This window comes from Martes martes (genome assembly GCF_963455335.1).
Source record: "Martes martes genome assembly, chromosome: 17".
In the NCBI taxonomy this organism is placed as follows: Eukaryota; Metazoa; Chordata; class Mammalia; order Carnivora; family Mustelidae; genus Martes; species Martes martes.
In genome coordinates, this window is record NC_137905.1 from 50,280,106 (window position 1) to 50,297,769 (window position 17,664).

A 17,664-nucleotide genomic window follows, 5' to 3' on the forward strand; every position below is an offset into this window, starting at 1 on the left:
TTGATCTCATGCCAGTTCCTTCCATTATTTCATGAAAATGTCCCATAAGCCTGGCCTCCACGTTACTCCCAAAGGGGTCCCCCATGGTGACTTCTCCACCCAGAGCTGTGACATTTTCAAGCCTGTTTTCTGAGTCGGAGCCTGGCTCCTCCTCAGGGGGAAGCTCTCTCCTCCACCCCATCCCTGTCCACTTGTCATCAAAGACCATTTTGAAAACCCAAGCCAGTATGCCATCCTTTCTATAAGTGCACAAAAACCATGTGATGCAACCTTCTGTACTTTTCACCGCGGCTGCCAGGAGACTCGGCATTCTAGTCATTAGTCAGCTGCAGTAAACGTCTCTCTCCCTCTCTCATCCCTGTCTCCTGGTGCTACCATCTCCCCCTTAGCTCACCTGTGGTTTCTGGTCCCTCCCTCTGCTTTTACATCACCTGCAAAGAATTTTTATACTTCTAACTTCAGCTGCTTCCTGGAAAGAGACTAGAATCGGCAGAACCGGATAGATTTGCGCAGAGAGATTATACACATGTGTGAAGGAATTCTGGGTAGCCTCAAATAAATTATGCATGTGTGTGAATGAATTAGGCCAGGCCCATAAATAAATTATGCAAACGTAGATGGCAGTCCTGGGGTTGTGGGAAATGAATTAGGCACATGTTTTAAAGGAAGACTAAGCAGAATGTGGTTAAGACACTGGACAAACGAGAGGCAAATGATTATGGGAATGTGGGTGTAAATTATGGAGCAGTGGGGCTAAATTTTGTTGGAATAAATTATGGAAAGTGGCCTTTGCAGTGAACTGGGTTTATACCTACGTTGGATTGGATTGCATATAAATTACAGTGATGTGGCATAAATTATCCTACCATCAGCAATCAATTATGAATAATGAATGAATTATGCAAATCACAATTGCATATCTGGCCAATACAGAGCTAGATTACACAGATGTGGGCCTACGTCTATGCAGGCCCATGTATACATTATGCAAATTGTACCAAGTTACCCAAGTTGATTAGCACTGTCAGAAAATACAAGGCTGGATTATGCAACTGTGGCATGAATTATGCAAATGAAGGTGGTTTTATTATAAAGACAGGAATAAATTATGCAAAAGACAGGGAGGGTAAGAAAACATGTGAACCTACCTGGCAAATACCTGGCTAGACCATGAAGTGGGTGCGGTATGCATTACACAGATCACAAGGACTCTGTTAACACATATGGCACCAAAGTGAGAGCTAAAGGGGTCCCTTCCAAATGGGTATAGTGTAAAATGTCACCCCCCTCTGGGTGGATGAGCCCTTTCCAGGGCCTGCAGAGTCATCCAGACATGGCTTGGGCATACTTGATGGACTCCAGCCCCAACTTGCCTTCAATACCCCAATGCCCTCATGCAGTGTACAACCTGCACAACCATACCGGGAGGCTCTCCCAGATAAGAGCACGCATTTCTGCAAATACATGAATCAGGTCTCCAAGCCCAGGGGGCCACCCCTCTGGATTTTGTAGACCTACATGCACCAAGGAGGTGTCCATGGGTCCTTGCTCACCTGGACCACACCCGGGGAAAAGACAGCCAGGATGAGATAAAGCCAGACGTAGGCGAAAATACTCCAAGAGGCAGTGACAAAGAAGACTCTCAAGTGCTTGATCTTGCGGCTTTCACCGGCTGGGATGACATAGATGCACACGGCAATGACCACAAACATGTTGAAGGCAGCACTGCCCACAATGGTGCCCGGGCCCAGCTCGCCCGCCTGGAAGTTGTGGCCGCAGACCTCAATGACGGACAGCAGGATCTCAGGGGCTGAGGAGCCCAGGGCCATGAGTGTGAGGTTGGACACCGTCTCGTTCCAGATGCGGACGGTGCCCACGCTGGTCTCACCATTGGCCTTGGTGATGGTGATCTCCTTCTCCTTTGACGTGATGACCTCGATGGATGCCATGAAGCGGTCGGCGATGATGGACACGCCCAGGAACATGTAAACCATGGCCACGAAGTAGACCACAGCTCGTGCTGCCTTGTCCCCCAGGGACGGGTCATCAGGCTCCCAAACAGGCAGCAGGACCCCTGGCTGGCAGCGGTTGGAGCCCTGGCAGCCCCCTGTGCTGGCGTCACTGTCATTGGCCGGGGGAGGCGGCAGTGAGGGGGTTGGGGTGGCTGCTGCCGAGCAGGGGGTTGTCCCCAGGAGGAGTGCAAACCCCACCAAGGCCAGGGGAGCCATGGAGGGTGTTGGGTCCTGTGGGGGGGGGGAGGAAGAATGTGGGTGAGGGGCATGGACCCCTCCCATTTGCATGGGAGCCTTGTTGGAGTCGGGCATAGGGGACAAGCAGAGGGCTGACAGAGGGAGGATGGGGACAGAGGGAGATGCAGAGAGACAGAGAGGGCCAGAGAGAGACCAGGGGAGAAAGATAAAGACAGAGGAGCGTCACACGCTGCTGGTGGAGTGTACGCTGGTCTCTCCACTTTGGGGAACTACAGCTGAATATGCCGTGTCCTAGGACTCAGCCGTTCCCACTCCCAGGTACATACGCACCCGGGAGCCCTAGGTCATGTGTCTGCCAAAAGACACATCCGAGAATGTCTTAACAGCTCCCGTCTTGAAACAACCCAGATGCCTCTCAGCAGTAAATGGAGAAGCCCAGCACGGAGCACTCACACCGAGGAATGTTATAGGGCCCTGGAAAGGGAACAGGCTTCTGGCCTGCCCAGCCACACAGATGAATCCCACAGACAAGGGAGGAATGAAGCCAGGCCCCAGGGAACACAGAGTGAATAATTTAGTGGGTGAGGCGAGGGGCTGGAGGCCCTCAATTCATGAGGTAAGTCTCATGGTTTCCGACTTGGCCCCCAGAGGGCTCCTGCCCAGAGTGGGATGTCTGTCTGTCTGTCTGTCTGAGAGGGGCTGGGGAGGGGCTGCTGGAGGGTCTCGCACTCACATCGTTCCCTGCAACGGTGACAGGTGTCTCTCTCCAGGAGCCCCCAGGTCTCTGTGAGGGGCCCGGGTCTCCAGCAGCTGTGACATGAGGCCCTGTGTTGGGCTTTTGGTCTCATTGGTGGGTTGTGGGGTCTCTACGGTTTCAATACTTCTCCTCCAGCCTCCGATCCTGGCTCTGAGTGGCTATCTCTGTGTCTTGCCTCAGTTCCCTTTAAAAATGCAAACTAGAGGGTGCCTGGGGTGGCTCAGTTTGTTGGGCATCTGCCTTTGGCTCAGGTCACGATCTTAGGGTCCTGGGTTCGAGCCCCATGTGGGGCTCTGAGCTCAGTAGAGTCTGCTTCTCCCTCTCCCTCTGCCCTTCTCCCCAGTTCATGCTCTCCCTCTCTCAAATAAATAAATGAAATCTTAAAAAAAAAAACAAAAAAACGCAAGTCAGTTCACCTCCTCCCTCTGCTCAGAACCCTCCATGGCTCCCAACTCAGTCTCAGCTAGAGTACCACAGTCCTCGCCCTGGCTCATGAGGTCTCGAAGGATCTGCCCCCCCTTATTCCCTCTCCGGCTTCATCTCCCCCTGTCTCCTTGCTTGCTTGGCCCCTGCCACCTCAAGGCTCCTCACATACTAGACAAGTTCTCGCCTCCGGGCCTTTGCACCTGCTATTTCCCCTTCCTGGGACGCTCTTCCCCACATATTCACCCTCTCCTCTCCGGTTCTCCACTCAGACATCACCTTCCTGAGCTCTCGATTAAAAATGACACCACCCGGGCGCCTGGGTGGCTCAGTGGGTTAAAGCCTCTGCCTTCAGCTCAGGTCATGATCCCAGGGTCCTGGGATCGAGCCCCGCATCGGGCTCTCTGCTCAGCAGGGAGCCTGCTTCCCTTCCTCTCTCTCTCTGCCTGCCTCTCTGTCTACTTGTGATCTCTGTCTGTCAAATAAATAAATAAAATCTTAAAAAAAAAATGACACCACCCCACTTTGGGGTGTCCCTAGCTGGTTCCTCAGTGGAGAGGGCCAAGGCTCAGAGGTCAAAAGCTCATTCAAAGCCCCCAGCACCAACTCTGGTTCCATTTCTCTCTCCAAGAGTGGCCCGAACTCCCAGTTCCTCTGCCCCACTCTTGCACTGCCTTGGTAACCCAGTAGCCTATTAAAAAAAAAGTGGTGGGGGGGATGACTGAGAAAGGAAAGACGGGTCCTCTGAGCCCGCAACTCCCTGATCCTGTCTTGGCCAGTGCCTCCGGGTACCTTGCATTTCTGTCTGAAAGTTCTTCTCTGAGTCTAACCCACAGCCTGCCCCCAAAACACGCCCACGTACTCACGGGCAGGGAGCTGGCTCCTGGGGGAGGGAGGCAGAATGTTGGCAGAACTTCCCTGAGGAGTGTGTGTGTGTGTGTGTGTGTGTGTGTGTGTGTGGGCGGGGCGAGGGGGATTCTTAAAGGGCCACCACACAATTAGCCCCCTCAGCAAGGCCCCTAATGATACATCCAATTAGCAGCCCCCTAATTAGCAACAACTTAGGCATAATTACAAACCCACCAGGATCCAAAGCAAAGACTCACTCTCTTCTCCCTCCCTTCTCCCTGGCTTTCAGGAGTGAGGAGGGCCACCTGGGAGTCAAGGATTCATCTCGAGCCTCGAACTCCCTCTATCACGGGAGGGCCCTGGCCGGGAAAGTGCCCCCTCAAGTCCAACCACCCGTCCCCTCCCGGTGAGGTCCTCCAGGGAGACCAGAGTCTGGCAAAGGGTGTCCTCACACCTGCCCTCCTTGCTCAGGGGCTGGGCAAAGAAGCCTGTCTCAGTCCCTTTTCCTGCAAAACCTGGTTTTCTCTCACTGAGGCCTTAGGGGAGGAGGGGTCAGACAGAGAAAGCGCGAGATAAATATTTGTGAAATGAAGAACCAAGAGCTCTGAGTCCTGTTGCCGGGGGACAGCTGGGCTTCCTCTGCCAGACGCACCCGCCTCTGCCTCTCTCCGTCCGTCCGCCAGCAGCCCTGAAACCTAATCTGAGTTTAGAACCCAGGGGCAAAAGGATCAGGTTGAGGCCAGGGTAGGAGGGCCGATGGTGGTATCTCTCCCTTTCTCCCCACCCTTGTGGGCAGGCAGCCAGCTGGGTCATTGGCGAGCACCCCAGGTCTGCCTCACATGTCTCTCGGGGGTCTTGGAGACCTTCTGCCTAGAGTGGGACTGTAGGCGTAAGTGGGGGGGGGCTAGTCTGGCATGGCAGGTGGGACCTCCTCTCTCCCTCCTCTCCTTCACCTTGGCAAGGGAGGTGGCGGTTCCTGGTTGTGCTCTGGTGGGAGCAAGTGTTGCCCGCCACCCCTTGGAGGGATTTCGAGGTGGGGACGCAGGCTTCTAAACACACCCACTTATTGCTCCGGTGGTGAGCCAGGCTCTCCCAGCACCACACCACGTCCCGGCCTGGGGTGGGGGTGGGGGTGTCACACATAGTCTCAGTGCTCAGGGCCATGACACCCTGATGGGTAAACTGAGGTCCAGAGCGGGAAAAAGCTTGGCCAGGTGAAGCAGCTTCAAATCAGGGGCAGAGGCAGGAGAGGATGGAAACGCAAGGCATAGGACTCCTAGGCTGGTGATCTTCCGAACCCAGCTGGGTCCCACAAGGATACTTGAGGACCTCACCCCATCCCAGCCAGGGCTACAGGGTAGGCTCTCTCCCCTTTCCCCTGGTCACTAACTCTCACCCAGCTTCTCTGGGGTCCCCTTCCTCCAGGAAAGAAGATGTACTGGCCAGGGACCTCCAGACTCAGAGGGGCCCTCTTGGAGCCCCCAGGGGATGGTTGAGTAGCTTTGGAGAGCCACCCCCACTGAGAGGTCTGAGGCTGGCACGCCACGAGAGGGATGGAAGTAAGGCTGCAGAAAGGATTGGCCTGACCCACCCCGGTGCCTAGTGCTGTGCCTGGAGTAGGCAAGGTGCTCAGTAATCGTCCAAGGAACAGATGAGTGAAGCAAGCAATGGACAAAGGGTGAGAGGCGTAGCAGTCAGACTGTAGGAAGGACCGGTCTAGTCTCTACAAGGAGGAATGGGAAGGCAAGATGGGAGGACTGGTGCAGTCTCCACCACAAAGGGTAGAGGGTAGATTGCAAGAAGGACTGGCCTCCGGATGCCAGATACAAGGCAGGGGAGAGGAGAGGAGCTCTGTCCTCAGGGAGGGGATGGGGCACAAACCAGCCAGGAGGATGGGCGGGAGCTCGGCTGAAGAAGGGAGAGGACTTCGGGGGACTCCGCACCTTCTGGGGGAGCCCACTCTGCGGGAGGGGGAGTCTTCTTCCTCCAGGTCTCCCCCTTGCCAGAGGCGGGGACAAAGGTGTGTGGGAGGAGAGTTAACCAGCTACCAGGGAAGACAGAGACAGAGAAACAGAGACCTCATACCTACAGACGGAGATGGAGAGAAGGAGGGAGAGGGCCAGGGAAGAGAGAGGGAGACACCCACAGAGACAGAAGAGATAGACACAGGAGAGGAGAGACGGGAGAGAGACACAGGGACACAACACACACAGATGGCGAAAGAGGAAGGCAGAAAGAAACCAGGGACTCACAGACAGAACCCCGAAAAGACACAGAACAGACCCAGGCACAGAGGGAACCAGAGGGACAGACGAGAGAGTGAGGGACTGAGAGACAGGGACACAGGCAAAGGGACTCAGAGAGGCAGCCAGACTCTGCAGGACAGGACCCCCAAGAGATGTGGAAAGACAGAAAGACGAGACCCAGACGTAGGAAGGCGGGGGTAGAGGGAGAGAAGGCAAAGGGGGACTGCCCCAGACGGTGCCTCAGTGCCCTCTCAGTGCCCAGGAGGCACCCTCTTCCCAGCCGGCCATGCTCCCTAGAACACAGGAGGAGCTGAGGATGTTGGCTGCTGGTGGCGCCCCCAACCCACGGAAGGGACCTGGTATCCCCACCCGGGATATGCAGCCCCCCCCCAACCTCCATAAACGAGCTCAGGGAAAAGCCGCTCCTGGCTCCTGAAATGTCCCCCTCCACCAGCCCGCCCAGGCAACACCATCCTTCTCCCACACCGCCCCTCCTCCCCAACGAGGGTCTCTTACCTGCAGCTGCCGCCCGGAGCAGGTCCCCCTAGCACTGGGCTGGCAGTGGTGGGCGACTCCGCCCGACAGAGAGAGAGAGAGAGAGAGAGAGAGAGATTGAGAGAGAGAGAAGCTGGAGACTGAGAGGGAGAGCCAGGGAGGAGGGGAGGGAGAGGGGATAGAGGGAGGAGAGGAAGAGGGGGGAGAGACACGGGGGAGGGGGAGTCGGGAGAGAGGGAGGAGGAGGGACGGGGGAAGAGTGCTGGGAGGGAGGAGGAGGAGGAGCCATAGACCGAGGGGAGGAGGAGGGGGCGGGGAGAGGGGAGGCTGCCGCGGGGCGGGGGAGGCTTGGGGAGGGGCCTGGAGAGAGGAGGCTGGGGGGAGCCGGAGCTTCCCACCCACCCTTCAGGTTCAGCACCACAGACAGGGGACAGCGACGGAGGGTGCTCGGTGTGTGCGTGTTGGGAGGGGTTGGGGGTCATTCAGAGGCATCCCTCCTCCTCCCCAACACACACAGACTCTGATCCATACAAGGGCCAGAGAGGCACGAACAGCTACAAATAGTTACAGGCGCACAGAACCAGGGGGAGGGCAAGAATGTTTAACCAGAGTCAGATCCAAATTCACATGCTGTGCCTCCAGACAGAACCTCGCCCAGCGGGGCCGAAACAACCACAAAGGTACCCATTAATAATAGTAACAACAGTTGCCATTCATACCCCCCTTACCACGTGCCAGGCGGTGTTAAACATTTTTTTTTTTTTTGGTAAGTGACTGACAGGTGTTGACACAACTAGCCCTCCAAACAACCCTGTGAGATAACGTCATTAGCCTCATTTTACAGATGGGGAAATCGAGGCACAGAGTGGCCAAGCGGAACTTTGGGCTCCACACCCTTAACCACTCCACGGCATGCATGGTCCCACATGAGGGAGCAAGTGACGAGTGGTGCATCGAACTGCCAACAGCCGGGCGAGGGGCCGAGTCCTGAAAACACACAATCCTGAGCCCTGAAGGGGACACACGCTTCAGACTCGCACCATCACTGACTAAACTCACCGAAATCCCACGCTGGAGTCCCACTCTCACCCAGGATGGGAGGGGACACAGCTGAGGCCAACGGCAGGAGGGAGGAGACCCCGCGCCCCCACCCCCCCGCCACTGTGTCCAATGCCGGTCCAGGCTGGACAGCCTTGGGCAGGCTGCCAGCAAGAGGGAGGCGGTTCAGCTCCCTGCAATTTCCCACGCTTGGACCCAGGGTTCTGGGAGCTGACAAGGGTGGCCAAGGATTGGTGGGCTCCTGCCTCCCTAAAAACCCACCTGGTGGCTTGGTCTTCATGGTCAGTGTGGGTGGTCAGACCATGGGGTGGACTTCCTTGGTAGGAGGTAGACAGATGGCCAGGATGACTGGGGGATCTGCCCCCTCTGCCCCGGGAAGGAGGAGTCCCACCCAAACCCTGTCCCACAGATGAAAAAGCCCACCCTCCCCACCAGCCTGGATCCTGCTCAGGAATTTCTTCCCCAACAACCCCCCCCCCCTTCCCCAGAAGCTATTCCTGGCCTGTGGGGGAGGGTGAGAGTTCTGATTCCTGCCCTCCACTGGTCCTGCAAATACAGGCCTCTGCTTCCTTCTCCCTTGCCTTAGACAGGGCCACAGGAGGGAGCAATTTCTAAAGCCCTCCCAGCCTTGGGCCAGGGAAATCAGCCCTGTCTCAGACTCCCTGGTCCCTGGATCCCCCGGGCTTTCCAGTCTTTTCCAGTCCAATCAGGTCTAATCCTGGGCCTTTCCGCATGGCACACCGGGGGGTCTTTCCCTCCTGGGTTCCACCTCAGCATGCCTCAACTGGGATCTAAACTCAGTTGCTTTCTGCTGGGGTCTGACCTGGGCCCTTGGCACAAAGTCTAACCACAGTAATTCGTTGGGGGTCCAACCTCAGCATTATTCATGGTGGTAGTGGGGGGGGGGTCTAGCCTCAAACCCTTTGCTGCAATTCAACCACAGTTTCCCACAACAGTCCTTCCCACCTATATCCTTCCTCTGAGGCTTAATTTCTGTATTCCCCCGTGGGGGTCTAACCTCAGTCCTTTTCTTTGGCTTCCGTAATCTCTTCCACGTTGGTTTCATTTCAGTCTTTATGGCAGGTCCTCATTTCTGTCCTCTGAGGTCTACACTAGGATCTCACCTCAGTCCCGCTTCTAGGTTGAACCTCGGATTTTTCTCTCCCCATGTGCCCCTCTCTCCTATTTCTTCTGGGCGAATCCAGCACCCAACACCGAGCCTGGCCCATGGCAGGTGTCAAACACTTGCCAGAACAAAAGAATGAAGACAACTCAAGTCTGCTTCCTCTGCACATATAAATAATCACAGGCTGACCAAGTCTCCATGGGGGTAACGGGGCCGGGGGGGGGGGCTGAGATTGTCCCATTTTTCAAACGGGAACACTGAGGTACAGAGACAGGAGTGCGCCAGCCGGGCCTGCAGGGCACAAGGGCGCAGAGTCAGAGCACGGACTCCCAGTTCCACCATCCTGGGGGGGCCTGGGGAGACCCTCCCTTCCTTCAGGAGGTTTCCCCACTGTGAACGGCTAGAGGCGATTACTCCAGTGACTGCCCCTGGGCCTGGGAAGGGTAGCGGGTGGGAGCTCAGGAGGCCGGGGTCTCAGTGGGCCCCGGACCCGCCCTGTCCCCAGGCCTCTGCGACTGATGTCTCCTCTGCTGCACTTCATGCCGAAGCCGGGTCAGGACCAGCTCTGATGCCTGGACCAGGCTGTGCTGTGGGGAAGAAGAGGGGGCCGGTGCTGAGAAAGAGCAGGAGGGGCGCAGGTCAGACCACACGGGAGCTCGGCGGCGGGAGGTCAGAGAGTGGACCAGCGTGCGGGGTGGGAACGGGTCTCTGTGAGGGGGTGAAGGTTAGACCCAGGAGGACAGCCTTCGGTGAATTTCCAGTGGGAGGGACAGAGCCTCGGCCAAAATGTACGGGTGTGAGGTTTGAACTCAGAAGGGACAGGGAACGACCGAAACACGGGAGAGACACACCTTGTACGGCAGTGAGGCTGAGCTTAGACCATAGTGGGGGAGACAAAGGTGAGACCTTGATGACAAAGGGGAGGCTAATGAGGGACAGGAGGAAACCAGCAAAGTGAAAAAGGGAAGAATGTGACACCACATGAGGGACAGAGTGAGACCCTGGTTGGAGGGTCTCAGGCTAGACCCTAATAGAAGGCCCAGAAGAGATTACAGTGACGTGGCTTGGATGAGGGCAGAGGGTCGAGGGGATGGTTCGGCCACAGTAAAGGGAAGTCCTCTGTCCCACAGCTGGACCCCAGTCTCTTCCACTGGGATCTAACCTATGTCCTTTCCGTTTAGGCTCTAACCTCAGACCTCTCCACTAGGGTCCAGCCTTTCTCCTTTCTGCTGAGGTCTAACCTCGACCATTCCATCGAGGTACAGAATGTAGAAAAAGACCCAGGCAAAGCCTGAAGAGGAGCCAGTACCCTCGACCTCTGAGAGAAAGCACCCAGGCTAGACCCCAGAGACAGGGCCTTAGAGGTAGACCAGAGGCAAGGAGAAGGCAATCAGCGCGCCAGGAAACAAAGGTAGAGCACAGCCTGAGAGGTGGCGGCCGGCCACGGGAAAGGTCAGAGGTCAGACTGGATGAGCTGCAGCGGGGGTCAGGGTTAGACCCTGCACCACTGGAGCGGTTGGGTCCTAGACCCCAGCGGGGGTTACGGCAGTTGGGCTGCTATGCGGTGGGAGTGAGGGGGTCTAAGTACGGCCTGCCGGACGACAGACCCCGCGGCTCAAGGGCTGGCTCACTACAGGAGGTTCAGGGGTTAGACCAAAGCGGGAAGGTTCAAGGTTAGTTAGATGCCAGGGGAAAGCCGGAGACTGGTTGCGGGAGGGCTGGAGGCTGGACTACAGGCAGGGTAAGTCCCGCCTGCCGTGGAGGGCAGAGCTTAGACCGCAGAGGAAGGACGAGGTTAGGTCACAGGGAAGGGGGTCGGGGTTGCAGGGAGGGCAAAGGGAGAGAGACAAAGGGCGAGGAGCCGAGGACTGAAGGTGGGGAGGCTGAGGGTGGCTGGGGGCTGACAGCTGCCCGGGCGATTCCCTTTGGCAGGACGGTCCCCTCCCGATTGGCTGCCCCATCTGCCCTGTCTCTCGGGACTTGTCCTTGGCCAACAGGAACTACCTCCTGGAAACAGTTACTCCTTCCTCTGGGGGGGGGGGCGGCGGCCCACGGTCCCCTCGCTGAAGGTGGGCTCAGGCTTGCCAAGCTCCCGAGGGGTCGGGCCCCTGAATGCACCTCCTCAAGTGGGGTGTCTCCCCGTCCCCTTCACTGTTTCCCGGAGAGAGCTCGCCCTTGACACAGCAGGGGCACCGACCCACCCCACCCCTCACCCCACCCCCACCCCAAGGTCGGGCTCAGCGAGGGGAACCCAAGGTGGGGAGCCCGGCTACCTGCAGGATGTGCACGCCCTTCAGGGAGACCACGGCGAGCTCCTGCAGCCCATCCCCGGTCAGGTCCACGTGCGCCATGGCCAGCAGCGGGCTGGAGAAGCCCCGTTGCCACAGCAGGCGAAATCCGTGCTCGGCCTGGGGCAGCCCGCACTCCGGGCCGAAGTACTTGTAACAGAGCAGCTCCTGCAGGGGGTTGGGGAGGGGGTGCGAGTGTCACACGGGGATGCGGGGCAGTGGGAGGGGACATGCGGCGGTGGTCCCATCCCTCAGCCCCACCTGCCCGTAGGTGGCCACCAGGACTTCAGGCCTCCCGTCCAGATCCACGTCGGTGACCAAGCCACAGAGGACGCTGTCAAACTGGTCACTGCCGGGCAGAAGAAGCTGGTCCTCGAGGCCCCGGCTCAGCAGGTCCCTGAGGGTCCCCGGATGAGGCAGGGAGACCAAAGTCACACCACAGTGCCCGTCCCCTCTAGGCGGCAGGCCGGGGCTGGGGGCCCACAGTGCTTCCCCTTCCTGGGTCTGGGCCACGCTGTTCCTCCCGACACCCAGACCCCCTCGTCTCCAACCTGGACGTCTGCACATCCACCAAGGGGAACCCAAATTGTTCCCTCAGACTGTTCACTGTTGCCCAGAAGGGACACCCACCCACACTGCCCCCTGGAGGCGGGGCCGTCTCACCCCTGCACAGAGGACCCTGTTGCCCTTTCTGGCAACACCCTTGCCTCCAGTCTGGACATGCACAAGGCCTCTGGGAGGCTGGCGTCGGGGGCTCGGACCCCACTTGGACACCTGTGCTGCCCACCAGGCGAGCCACAGCTGGCTGGCTCTGGCTCCTGAGAGCAGACTGCGACATTTTCAGAAATTTTGCCAGCTGACTTGAAACCCACCACGGTGGGAAGAGGTACGCCCCAGAAACTGGCCAACCCTCTGAATCAAGGCTTTCTTATGCACCGAGTAGGCTCATAAGCTCTTGCCCACACACTTGTCTGGGGGTAGTGGGCTTTTTGGTTCTCATCCCAAGGCCTCAACATAGCCTCGACCAGTTCTAGACCCAAACGCTGACGCTCCCCTCCCCAGGGCCCAACCTCCTTGACTCGCCCCACCTGGAACAAGCTCTCACCTATACACCACCGCCGGCTCCAACATGCTGGCCACAAGCACGCTGTACTCTTCCTGCCGTGTGGGGTCCTTAGTCTCTGGAGAAGGGACATGGATGGGGGGCACTGAGGGGACAGGCTCCAGGCTCCTTACACCCCCCCACTCTGTGTGAGGGCGGAGACCCGAAGCTGTGCTAGGGAAGGATGCATTGAGGTCAGATCACGAGAGGTCGAAGGAGGGGAGACGCCAGGAAGAGGAGCAGGTGTGAGGCCAGAGCAGGAGGGAGAGGAGTGAAGACCAACCCAGAGGGTAGAAGGCGGCCTGCAAATGTCAGGTGAAGGGAGCTGCCAGGGAGGAAGGGCCCCGCACGAGGAACGGAGCAACAGGTGTGGGTAAAGGGGAGCCCGGGGAGGAGGAGGAGGGCAGCGCGGAGTCCCCGGGGTTGGGGATGGGGGTGGGAGAAGAGCTCAGGCTTAGACTGCAGCAAGAGACAGGTGAAGAGGCCGGGGGGTGGGGGGGGTGTGTAGGAACAGAGGAAGTCCGCAGGTTGTGGGTTAGACCACCAAGGGAAAGGCAGAAGTTCAACACCAGGTTAGGTCTCGATTAGACCACGGTGGGGCGGGATGGGGGGGGTAGTCACTGAAGTACAATCGGAGCACGAAGGGGAGGGAGGGGGCTCGGGAGGGATGGGGGAGGTGCCGAGGGGTCGGACACTTTGGGAAAAGGGCATGAATCTGGGTGTGGGGGGCCGAGCCTGTGGAGTTGCCCCCCACCGCAGGCCCGAAGCTCACCCTCGGGGGCCGAGAGGCTGAACACGATCACCCGGGAGATGGGGCCATCCTGCAGGACCGTCCATGTCTGCAGGACCTCTGTGGGGGAAGGGGGGGGACTCAGGGCCCTGTCCCCAGCCCCTAGCCCCCTGCCCGGCCCCCATCCCAGCCATCACCTTGGCTTCGCTGGTCCACGTGGGCAACTCGGACATAACCGCTCTGACAGCCAAGGGCAGAGAGTCGCCGGGATGTGCCGGGGAGGTTGTGGACGTCAAGCCAGAGGACGCTGGTGGGCGGGTGGGCGGACAGTATGGCCGGAGGGCATCACTGGGTCCTGGCCCCATGTTCTGCCTCCCAAGGAGCATCCACCCCCTTCCTGTAGCCCTGGGACCCCGCTGGGGAGTCTGATTTCTGTGCGGTTACCCCTACCACCCGCTTTCTCAGACCTCCCTGAGTCTGTTTTGTGTTTTCTCTGTGATCACCACCGTTGATCAGCTTCTCCCAAGTGGCCTGAGTTTGCTGAAGTTCCCTCCCCTGCCCAATTTCTCTGAGGTCATCTCTGTCCCTGCTGTCCCTGATTTCTCGGAGGCTCCCTGCCCCCATCCCCATGGGCCTCGCTTTCCAGGGGCTCTCTTACCTACTGGTCAGGTTCGTGAGCTCTGGGAAGAGGTTTTCCACGGGCTGTTCTTCAAACTGATGCAGCCCCTCGTTCTGGGGGAACCAAGACCAACCCCCCCAACCCCCGACCTGGGAGTCAGTGGCAAGCCTCACACCCAGCACCGGCCCGTGGCAACCCGGGCAGGGCCCTGCCCACCATGCCTCCCTCTGCCTCACCTCCTTGTACAGATGAATGGCTGGGTCATTCCCACTCAAGAGAAACACTGTCTCCAGCTGATTCCCGACCTGGACCCTGAAAGCAGAGAAATCTAGAGCCCCAGTGTGGTAGAACTTTCTGGTCTCAGAATCGCAGAAACCTTCTGTTTCTAGAGCCCTCACCTGCTAGAACCCTCATTCTGGCTGTGGATTCAGGCACGGAACATGGGGCTCTCGTGTTCTAGAATACCAGAACCTCTTTAATCTAGAACTCCGGTGTTCCAGAAGTTCTGTTTTCCGCCTCCTTTGAAATACTCGAACTTCTAGAAACTGCCACCATAAAAGAGCAGAACATCCAAATCCTAGAATCCAGAACATCAGCTTCTAGAATTCTCACCTGCTAGACCAGAGGCTGGCAAACTATGACCTACAGACCAAATCCAACTTACCCCCTATTGCTGTAAATAAAGTTTTATTGAAACACAGCTACATCAATTTCTTGCTGTAGTGGCACACTTGAGCAGTTATAACAGACAGGATCTAGCCCTTAACAGAAAAACTTGGCTACTCACTGTGCTAGACCACTGGTGTTCTAAAATGGAACTCAGAGCTCAAGTGGAATTTTCACACTTTGGGATTCTAGAAACCTCACATTCTAGGTGGTCTGTATTCCGTCTCCTTGAAATATGAGAATACAAAATAGGAGAATGACTTTATCACTAAGAATCTCAGAATTACCAAACTGCAGAATTTTTAAATCTTGGGATCTCAGAGCTTGTGACTCTAGAAATCTCAGTATCTCTGGATCTTGCAGGATCCAAATCTAGCACACCGGAACCCAAGATTCTAGATGTCCAGAACACAGGTGCTCAATCAGCTCTCAGATTAGCTAGCTCGGGGCCGAGGCTGGTCCACAGCCACTTTAAAAGCACAATGTTCTAAAAAGCAAAACCGGAGTCTGATTGTCTATGGGCAGGTTTGTTGCATTGTTGGCAGGAGCCTCTGCTGTGTGCACACGCGTGTGCGCACGCGCACACACACACACACACACACTCTCTCTCTCTCTGTTGTACAACACCTGCAGCTTACATACTCTGCATGGCACAGCTGGAAAGGAGTGAACTGGAGCTCCAGGTTCAGGCAGCTCTCTGTAAGGGGAGCACACACAGATGGGCACCGGGCACCCGACAGGTGCCCCCCTCCCATCTACCCCATCCCTCCTTCCCTCGAAGCCACACTTACGTGCAATGGAGTCAAGGTTGTACTCAGAGCCAGGCTCGTAGTCGCAGTAAATGTTAAGGAAGGGGCTGCCCTTGTCCCCTGAATCCTGGGGTAGGAAACTGGCCTCAGGGGAGAGCAGGGGCAGTGAGAGGGATTTGGGTCAGAGGTACAGGGACTGTAAGGAGGGAATGGGTAGATGGAGGGGGCCTGGATACCTTGATGAACGTGATCCCCACCACCAGGCCCCGCTTTGGGGGTGACTTGTTGAAGGTGTCGATGGAGACAATCTCTGCATCCACTGGGAGGGGACAAAGTGCACGTCAGGCAGAACCCTATATCCGCAATCATGGTGACCCCTGATCTCTAGGACTCACTAATCTCTGACCATGGCAATTACCATCATGTCCCGGTGTCTGTGAATCCTGATCACAGCCGTGGTATCCTGAATCCTGAACCCTAACCATTGACAAGATGCCTCCCGATTATCAGCCTTGATCCCTTTCAGTCACACTGATCCCATTTTCTCACCGCGGTGACCCAGCTCAGAGCCTCAGAAGCCTTCTCAACACCAAGTTCGAGGCCCCCCCAACCCCATGGCGCCACGCACCGGGAATGTAGTTGAACTGCAGCTCCTTGGCCACGGGCCGGATTTTCTGTCGGAGGTCTTGGTAGCGGAAGCCCAGTACCTTGCCTTTAAGGGTGGCGGCCAGCAGCTCCCCGCGCCCGCCCGCGCCGCCCGCCAGCCCGTACACATTGCTCTGCGACGAGAAGCGCGTGAAGCTATCCTCGCGCAGCGGGCACGGCCCTGCGGCCACGGCCGCCTCCCCCATCACGCCCCTCAACCACTCACCCCCGACAGCGCCCGGCGCCGCCGCCCACCCTCCCCACCTACCCACCGCTGCCAAAGCGACCTGAACCGCCCGGTGCCCGCACGTCGCGCAGACTGATGACGTCAAGAAGCTGCCGTCGCTGCCCTTTACCAAGATGGCCACCCGCCGGGCCGCCCGGGCTTCCTTCTCATAAAACTGCCCCACCGCGCGTGCGCGCTCCTCTCCGCTCCTTTTCAGACTCGAGGAGGAGGGCTGCCGCTGGCAGATTGTGGCCTGAACTGGGGGGCGGTCTCGTTGTGCAGTGTGGAAGGTAGAGTAGTAATCCTAAAACTCCGTATCGTCCGTACGTACCAGGGGGTGTTCTAAGCGCTTTCCATCTATTGATTTATTTCAAACTCAGAAGCAGGCTAAGGCAGTTACTACGTTTTACGAAGTTAATCGAGGCTCCGGAGGTAATCTGCGTCCGATCGCACAGCTGGTAAGCAGCAGTAGTGGAATCCCAACAAGATAGTTCACAGTCTGTTGTCTTCATCACGTTCCATTTAAAGTGGTTAAATGGGTTCCTACTCAACGAATAAGGATCTGGCTGGCTGTCCCGGCAAATAACCTCCTCCTTCACTGAATACCTACTTGGTGCCGGCACGTTGGCCTCGATTGTCACGGAATGCTGACAGCCACCCGGCTGTGGTTACTCTGCATTATTTTAATCAGCATTTATTGACCACTTCCTGTGTGCCTGGTCATCCTTTATGCATCAGTCTCAACGAACCCTTCCAACTTTGCAAAGGACTTCATTATGCCAATTTACAGAGGATGAAATTGTGGCTCTGATAGGACTCGAAAGTGGTGGAGACTGGGGTGTTAACCCGGTGTTTCTGACTCTCGGGTCTTCAGGGATTCATATATGTGCTTTTTTTTTTTTGGACCTAGAAGGGCATCAGGAGTTTGAGGACTCTGTATACATCTGTACATCATTTCCAGAAGACATGAGTTGGCCAACTGTTCGGCCACCTTGAGTGATCTGTCACACACACACACACACACACACACACACACAAGGTAGAAAGCTCGCGTGCATGCACACAGTAAACAAGGACAGCCGGATCCATGAAGGTAGTGACTAGATGTCCCTTGGTCACAGTCAGATCCCCAGTCCTGGACCACAAGGCCGGACACAAAGTAAGCATTCAGTAAATACGTGTTGGAAATCCAAAGACTCTGTGCCAACCGCTTTGCCAAGCACCAGGGACGTTACGTAAGAGACATAAGGGGAAATTTCTCGAAGGCACATGGGATCTGGAGGGTGGTGAAGGGGAATTTGTGTCCCTTCTCGACTTTGGGATTTGGTGACCAAATCCTGGAGGGCAGGGTCTGGCTGTGTGGTTTCATGCTGTATTCCCAGGGCCTAGACTAGGCATAGCATACAGTAGGTGCTTAGTAGATACTCACTGTGTCTGTTGAATGTGGGGTCTAATTCTGCTTCTCAAGAATGTT

At 57.0% G+C, this 17,664-nt stretch overlaps 2 protein-coding genes across 5 annotated transcripts in view; both read right to left on the minus strand.

Moving 5' to 3' along the window:
* The window catches only part of SLC8A2 (solute carrier family 8 member A2), a gene marked incomplete at both ends in the record, with an annotated part of 28,891 nt that extends 21,481 nt beyond the window's left edge, over window positions 1-7,410 (minus strand). For 2 of the 3 annotated variants that reach the window (XM_080828100.1, XM_080828099.1), the window contains one exon: window positions 1,554-2,228. In XM_080828100.1, coding sequence (XP_080684226.1) covers window positions 1,554-2,228 — 675 coding nt within the window. Of the gene's footprint in view, window positions 1-1,553; window positions 2,244-7,001 lie in introns of those variants that run through there. The other variant, XM_080828101.1, reaches the window with a different exon arrangement.
* Window positions 7,411-9,317: 1,907 nt separating this feature from the next.
* Window positions 9,318-16,288, minus strand: KPTN (kaptin, actin binding protein; the record flags this gene model as incomplete). Of its 2 annotated transcripts, XM_080828503.1 has the most annotated exons (12): window positions 9,318-9,752; window positions 11,439-11,621; window positions 11,715-11,850; window positions 12,559-12,634; window positions 13,328-13,405; window positions 13,483-13,592; window positions 13,944-14,017; window positions 14,141-14,216; window positions 15,213-15,267; window positions 15,362-15,446; window positions 15,556-15,638; window positions 15,948-16,288. In XM_080828503.1, 12 exons carry the CDS (start codon window positions 16,168-16,170, stop codon window positions 9,624-9,626), a joined length of 1,308 nt encoding a protein of 435 aa, XP_080684629.1. In that variant the 3' UTR covers window positions 9,318-9,623. The 2 variants fall into 2 exon arrangements, with proteins under 2 accessions (XP_080684629.1, XP_080684628.1); XM_080828502.1 differs by having other exon boundaries at window positions 13,944-14,216; window positions 15,948-16,170.
* Between the last annotated feature and the right edge of the window lie 1,376 nt (window positions 16,289-17,664).